Source organism: Pseudonaja textilis, chromosome 13 (genome assembly GCF_049901715.1).
Source record: "Pseudonaja textilis isolate UNSWEBS1 chromosome 13, rPseTex1.2, whole genome shotgun sequence".
In the NCBI taxonomy this organism is placed as follows: domain Eukaryota; kingdom Metazoa; phylum Chordata; class Lepidosauria; order Squamata; family Elapidae; genus Pseudonaja; species Pseudonaja textilis.
This window is the reverse complement of record NC_142002.1, coordinates 18,711,820-18,717,819: the sequence shown is the minus strand read 5'-3', so window position 1 is coordinate 18,717,819 and position 6,000 is coordinate 18,711,820. Positions and strand designations below refer to the sequence as shown.

At 50.4% G+C, this 6,000-nt stretch overlaps 1 protein-coding gene across 18 annotated transcripts in view; it reads right to left on the bottom strand.

Annotated features, from left to right (window-relative positions):
• Positions 1 to 723: 723 nt before the first annotated feature.
• The window catches only part of HMG20A (high mobility group 20A), a 51,512-nt gene continuing 46,235 nt past the window's right edge, over positions 724 to 6,000 (bottom strand). For 17 of the 18 annotated variants that reach the window (XM_087941626.1, XM_087941630.1, XM_087941633.1 and 14 more), the window contains 3 exons: positions 4,908 to 5,123; positions 4,294 to 4,438; positions 724 to 1,428 (listed from right to left, as the gene is read on the bottom strand). In XM_087941626.1, the coding sequence (XP_087797752.1) occupies positions 4,302 to 4,438; positions 4,908 to 5,123 (353 nt within the window). In that variant the 3' untranslated portion in view covers positions 724 to 1,428; positions 4,294 to 4,301. Of the gene's footprint in view, positions 1,429 to 4,289; positions 4,439 to 4,907; positions 5,124 to 6,000 lie in introns of all 18 variants that reach the window. The other variant, XM_087941622.1, reaches the window with a different exon arrangement.

Genomic DNA, 6,000 nt, shown 5'->3' with positions numbered 1-6,000 from the left:
GCCTCCCAGAGGCTTGAGGAAGGCCTCTGCAGGCCGAAAAATGGGCCCATTTAGTCACTTCCGGGATTTCTCCAATGGGACACCTCCATAGCCAAGAGTCATCAGTCGTGTTCTCCAGTTAGAATTTTGCACGGCAGAAACTTCGGTCACCTAGAAACTATCTTTGAAAACATTTATGGAATGCAGTTTCAGTTTGCAAGCTGCCGCACTGCTCCCCCCTCCCTTTTGGTTGGCAACTCTAAAATGACCCTAGAAATATTTGATGAGTTGACAACCGGTGGGATACAAATCCAATAAATAAAAATAACCAATTGGAAGTGAAGATTGGAAGTAAGTGTCGACAGCTGTTTTCACAAAGAAGCTAACTGAAACAGAACGGTGCAATTTATTACGAGACCTTCCCCAATCTGGAGCCCTTCGTATGTTTTGGGTTTTAATTCTCAGCTTTTTCTCTTTAGCCTGGGAAATCTGGATGCTTCTGTTCTAGAAAATCCAGAAGGCATCAGGCTGGCAAAGGCAGGCTCAGCAATTCACGAGAGAAAGGCAGAATCTCGACACGGCATAATCCCTTGCAGCTTACCTGTATATTATACCTGTGTAACACCTAGCGGTACCCGGGCAGCTTTCACTGCTGCAAAACTGCTTAATAGTTAAAAGGAAAAAAAGGGGAACTTTCCCCCTTTTTCGGCTGCTCAGAAAATAGCACCAAATAAATGGACATCCTCTTTTTCACACCATTTATTTCTTGAAGGATCATCGCGTTTTACCAGAAAAAAGGGGAGGAAATGTAACACGTACACCCTCCCAGATACATACAGAGACCTTCTGCGCATTTTTTGGTTTTGAGAGAGAGAGAAAGAGAGAGAGAGAAAGAGAGATTGGAGTAAGAATCCCGCATACACCAAACTAAGTAGCATGCTACAAAACAAAAATAAGTTGGACTACAATGTACATGAACATCGTGTACATTTAATGTCGGAAGAAGGCTGGTCGGTCTTCGTTTCCCCAGGGACTTTTGTGTCGGGCAAGACAAGGCTGAGATGAAATGAAGGAGTAGTAAAGAGGTGGGGAAACGCTCTCCGTTGGAGCACGTGAAGAAGAACCACTTTGGAGCTTAGTTTCCGTTGCAACCCAAATACAACCATGTTGTCTCAAGTGAGAACGAAGCGTAGCCATTGCGTAGGTTCGGTGCAGTTGGTTCCATGGCTAGCGGATAAACGATAAGGAACGGAGAGGACTGGGCAGAAACACCGGGCCGTTATCTTATCGCAACTTCTCAAAAAAAAAAAAACACAGTCCTCCTCAAGCTTTAAGGAAAGAACTAGAACTTATCTCCAAATTTTTGCCTTTTTATTTCTTGGCTTAGTTCCATACCACGGGTCTCGTTCCGGGGCTTCTTTAAGGGGGGGAAAAAAATAATCCTAGAAACTGCAGATAAAACAGAAGAGGAGGAGAAAGGCGGATTAGAAGACGAGCTGGGGGTTTTCTGAAGGTCTCTTTGAAGAAATTAAGGAGTAAAGAGGTGGGGAAACTTAGCCCGACTCGACTAAGTTTCGGGGAGAAACTGTGCCGTGAGAGATAAGCAGTCACACTTGCTCGCAGATACAAATTGTTAATTGTTGCTTTGAAATCACCTTCACCCTCGCCTAGGTCAGAGGTGTCCAACCTTGGGCAACTTTGAAGAGTTGTGGGCTTCCACTCCCAACTTTTAAGGCTTGTGGACTCCAACTCCCAGAATTCCCATGCTGGAGTTGAAATCCACCGCTCTTCAAGTCAGGAGTTGAAGAGTCCACAACTCTTCAAAGTTGCCCAAGGTTGGAGACACCCCGCTCTACACGTTCTCCTCCTTCCTTTCTACTGTCCCTTCCCCCTGAAGGAAGCTGCTGAGACTGGAGGCCACCCGGCGGTCTTCGTTGAGTCTCGCCCACGGGGAACCAGCACTGTGAACAGTCTCGTCTGGGTTGTTTTTTTCAGCAGTGAGAACATGTCATGGATGGGGGAAGGAAAAATAAAATAAGGAAGCAAGAGAAGAGTTTGCGTTGGGACTTCTTTACGGTTGTCATTTCCCCCCGAGAAGGAAGTCAAGCTTGCCTTTGGGTGCCCCAAGGAATGTTCTCAACGCTCCCAGGACTCCTCATCGGAAATGAAATGGGGACCAGCAGCCTTTGGGGGGCGTCTGAAACGTTGGACAGGCCTCGCTTGAAACCGGGGAGAAAAACGTCTGGCCTCCAGCCTCGGCTGCCCTTCCAGAGCCCGTCTAAATGGAGCTGCCATCTTCCGTCACGGCACGAATCCCCCAAGTCTGCCTTGGCAGCTTCCGGGCAGAATAACCACCAGCGCCGCCACCTCCGAAAGAGATGCCGTGTCGAAAGAAGGGGCGGAAAAACCCCAGGCTCGCTTCCCTTCAACCAAGGGCAGCGCAAGTGCGGCTGATGTGTCCCTGTGGGGAGAGCAGGCTTGGCTTGGCACCGCCGTCTGTTCCATCTGGCTGCTCGCTGGAAGGACGAGGGGCTTTCTGAGAACGGCAGGAGCGAGCAATTAAGGGCGCTCGGCAGCGATTACCAAAGGTCGGGCAGGGGGGGAGGTGGGGCTCCTCTGGCGTCTCCAGCGCAGATGGACCCGAAGTGAAGGGGCGTTTGACTTTGGTTCTTGTTTCCCCCGCCCCCCCCCTCAGAATTCACAAGGCAGGAATTCAGCTAAAAGGATTGACAGGGAAGGAGGGAGGGGAGGGGAGGGGAAGGGAGGGAGCGAGGGAAGGAGGGAGGGAGGGAGGGAGGGAGGAAGGAAGGAAGGAAGGAAGGAAGGAAGGAAGGAAGGAAGGAAGGAAGGAAGGAAGGAAGGAAGGAAGGAAGGAAGGAAGGAAGGAAAGGGAAGAGAGGGGGAAAGGAAGGGAAGGAAGGAAAAGAGGGAAGGGAGGAGAGGAGAAAAGGAAGGAAGGAAGGAAGGAAGGGAGGAAGGGAGGAAGGGAGGAAGGAAAAGAGGGAAGGGGATGAGAGAAGAAAAGGAAGGAAGGAAGGAAGGAAGGAAGGAAGGAAAGGGAAGAGAGGGGGAAAGGAAGGAAGGAAGGAAAAGAGGGAAGGAGGGAGGAGAGGAGAAAGGAAGGAAGGAAGGAAGGAAGGGAGGGAGGGAGGGAGGAAGGAAGGAAGGAAGGAAGGAAGGAAGGAAGGAAGGAAGGAAGGAAGGAAGGAAGGAAGGAAGGAAGGAAGGAAAGGGAAGAGAGGGGGAAAGGAAGGAAGGAAGGAAAAGAGGGAAGGGAGGAGAGGAGAAAAGGAAGGAAGGAAGGAAGGAAGGGAGGAAGGGAGGAAGGGAGGAAGGAAAAGAGGGAAGGGGATGAGAGAAGAAAAGGAAGGAAGGAAGGAAGGAAGGAAGGAAGGAAGGAAGGAAAGGGAAGAGAGGGGGAAAGGAAGGAAGGAAGGAAAAGAGGGAAGGGGAGGAGAGGAGAAAAGGAAGGAAGGAAGGAAGGAAGGGAGGAAGGGAGGAAGGGAGGAAGGAAAAGAGGGAAGGGATGAGAGAAGAAAAGGAAGGAAGGAAGGAAGGAAGGAAGGAAGGAAGGAAGGAAGGGAGGGAGGGAGGGAGGGAGGGAGGGAGGGAGGGAGGGAGGAAGGAAGGAAGGGGAAGAGAGGGGAAAGGAAGGAAGGAAGGAAGGAAAAGAGAGAAGGGGAGGAGAGGGGAAAAGGAAGGAAGGAAGGAAAAGAGGGAAGGGGAGGAGAGGGAGGAAGGAAGGAAGGAAGGAAGGAAGGAAGGAAGGAAGGAAGGAAGGAAGGAAGAAAAAGAGAGAAGGGGAGGAGAGGACAGAAGGAAGGAAGGAAGGAAGGAAGGAAGGAAGGAAGGGAGGGGAAAAGGAAGGAAGGAAGGAAGGAAGGAAGGGAGGGGAAAAGGAAGGAAGGAAGGAAGGAAGGAAGGAAGGAAGGAAAAGAGGGAGGGGAGAAGAAGAGAAAAGGGATACGGGAAGGAAAGGAAAAAAGGAAGCGGAGGGGAGGAGAGGAAAGAAAAGGAAAAATAGAAGGAAGAAAGGAAAGAGGGAGGGAGGGAGGGAAGGAAGGAAAGAAAAAGGAAAGGAAAAGGGAAACAAAGCAACTATGCTTCTGCTTTTGTGGTTGTTTTGAAGAACGTACATTCTTTGAAATACAGAAAGGCATAAACGTTACTGAAACTAAAAACCCGCTGGGAGGACTGGTTATCCGTGAGCAAAGGCTGTGAGTTTGCTCGATGAGCTGCCCGCGGTTTCAGTAGGGCGAGGGTTCAGTTCAGCTCTGCCTTTCCAAAGGTCCTGATCAGGTACTCGAAACTCACCCAGTTGATTAACGTTCAAGATGGTTTACCACCTCCCGGACTGTCGCTATAAGAGTCTCATTCTCCTGTGGGTTGGCCAGGATAAGGTTGTGCAGCCGATTCATGTAGGAATCAATAGTGTCTAAGGTGGGGATCTCCCCGCTCCCTGGAAAACAGAAACAGAAGACCAGCCGCTTGGCATTTGCCTTCCCAAGGGTGTGTGTGTGTGTGTGTGTGTGTGTGTGTGTGTGTGTGTGGTGTGGGGGAAGAGGACGCGTCAACCTGGAGAACTATCTCTAAACGTTCTCCAATGTGAAACATCAAAGACATCCAAACCAAGCGTGAAAAGAAAGATGGCGGACATCTTCCCGCGTAGGAGGAGGTCCTCCGACTAAAGGCCGACGCAAGAGCCGTGTGGCGCAGTGGCTACAGTGCAGCATTGCAGGATAATTCTGCCAACTGCCAGCAGTTCGGTTTTCCCCGGCCCAAGGTTGACTCAGCCTTCCGTCCTTCTGAGGTGGGTCGAATGAGGACCCAGATTGTTGGGGCCCAAATAGGCTGACTCTGTAAACCGCTTCAGAGAGGGCTGGAAAGCACTGCGGAAGCGGTATAGAAGTCTAAGCGCTATTGTTCACCTGGTAAGGGGACCCCGGCAAAGCTACTGGCCAGAGCCTGGCGTAAGGTTTCCAAGTGCTGTTGCAACACCGTGTTGCGACCCCGCTCGTGGATCACGTCCACCTCCAGCTTCTCCACCGCCGTCCTCATGCTCTCCACGTGCTTCTGGAGGGCCGCGTTCCTTTCCTCGAACTCCATGTTGGACTTGCGCAGCTGGCGCAGCTCGGCTTCTCGCGCTGACAACAACAGAGGAGAAGAGCGTGAGAACTCCCGGGTCTAAACTTCAGAAGACTCGGCCTGAGCGGGGGAAGGTTTGGGCCACAGATCGCTCCCCTCTTGTCTCGTCTCTTGATCACCCAGGGAGCCACAGGCGCGGTTCAAAGAAAGAGAAGATAAAAGGGATTTATAGAATTAAGAGATGTCGTTAAAAGTAAAGCTAAAGATCTTCTCTATCTAGTCTTGTCCGACATCAGGGGGAGAAGGTGCTCATCTGTGTCTTGGCCAAGGGAGACAGTGTTGTCCGAAGACGCTTCTGTGGTCATGCGGCCAGCATGGCTATATGCTGAGCTGCATGGAATGCTGCTACTTTCCCACCGAAGGGCTACCTATTTATCTACTCGCATTTGCATGCTTTCGAACGGAAGGCAATTTCTGCTTAAGGTATTCTGCACGAGAACGAGTGAGAAGTCCCCGTGGTTTCACATGGAATTTGAATTCCTTCTTAAACCAGGTTTCCCAACCTTGGCAACTTTTGAAAGACAGGTGGACTTCAACTCCCAGAATTCCCCAGCCAGCCAGTTGAAGTCCATTCGTTTAAAAGCTGTCGCTTGTTGGGGAGCCCGGTCTTAAATTCTTCTTCCCATCAAGAACATTAACCAAGTTTGGAAGAATGCTTGCATAGCCGCAATGACATCATCTAGAACAGGGGTGGAGAACGATGGACCCTTTACGATTCGTGGGCTTCAACTCCCTGGTTCAGGAATTGTGGGAGCTCAAGTCCTCAAATCAGAAAGAGCCAGCGTTCCCCATCCGATCTAGAAGCTTTATATCAAATTCTTTAAATAAGTTCTCTTCAAAGTCGTTAAAAGGTAGAGGAAGAAATGTTGGGGTTTG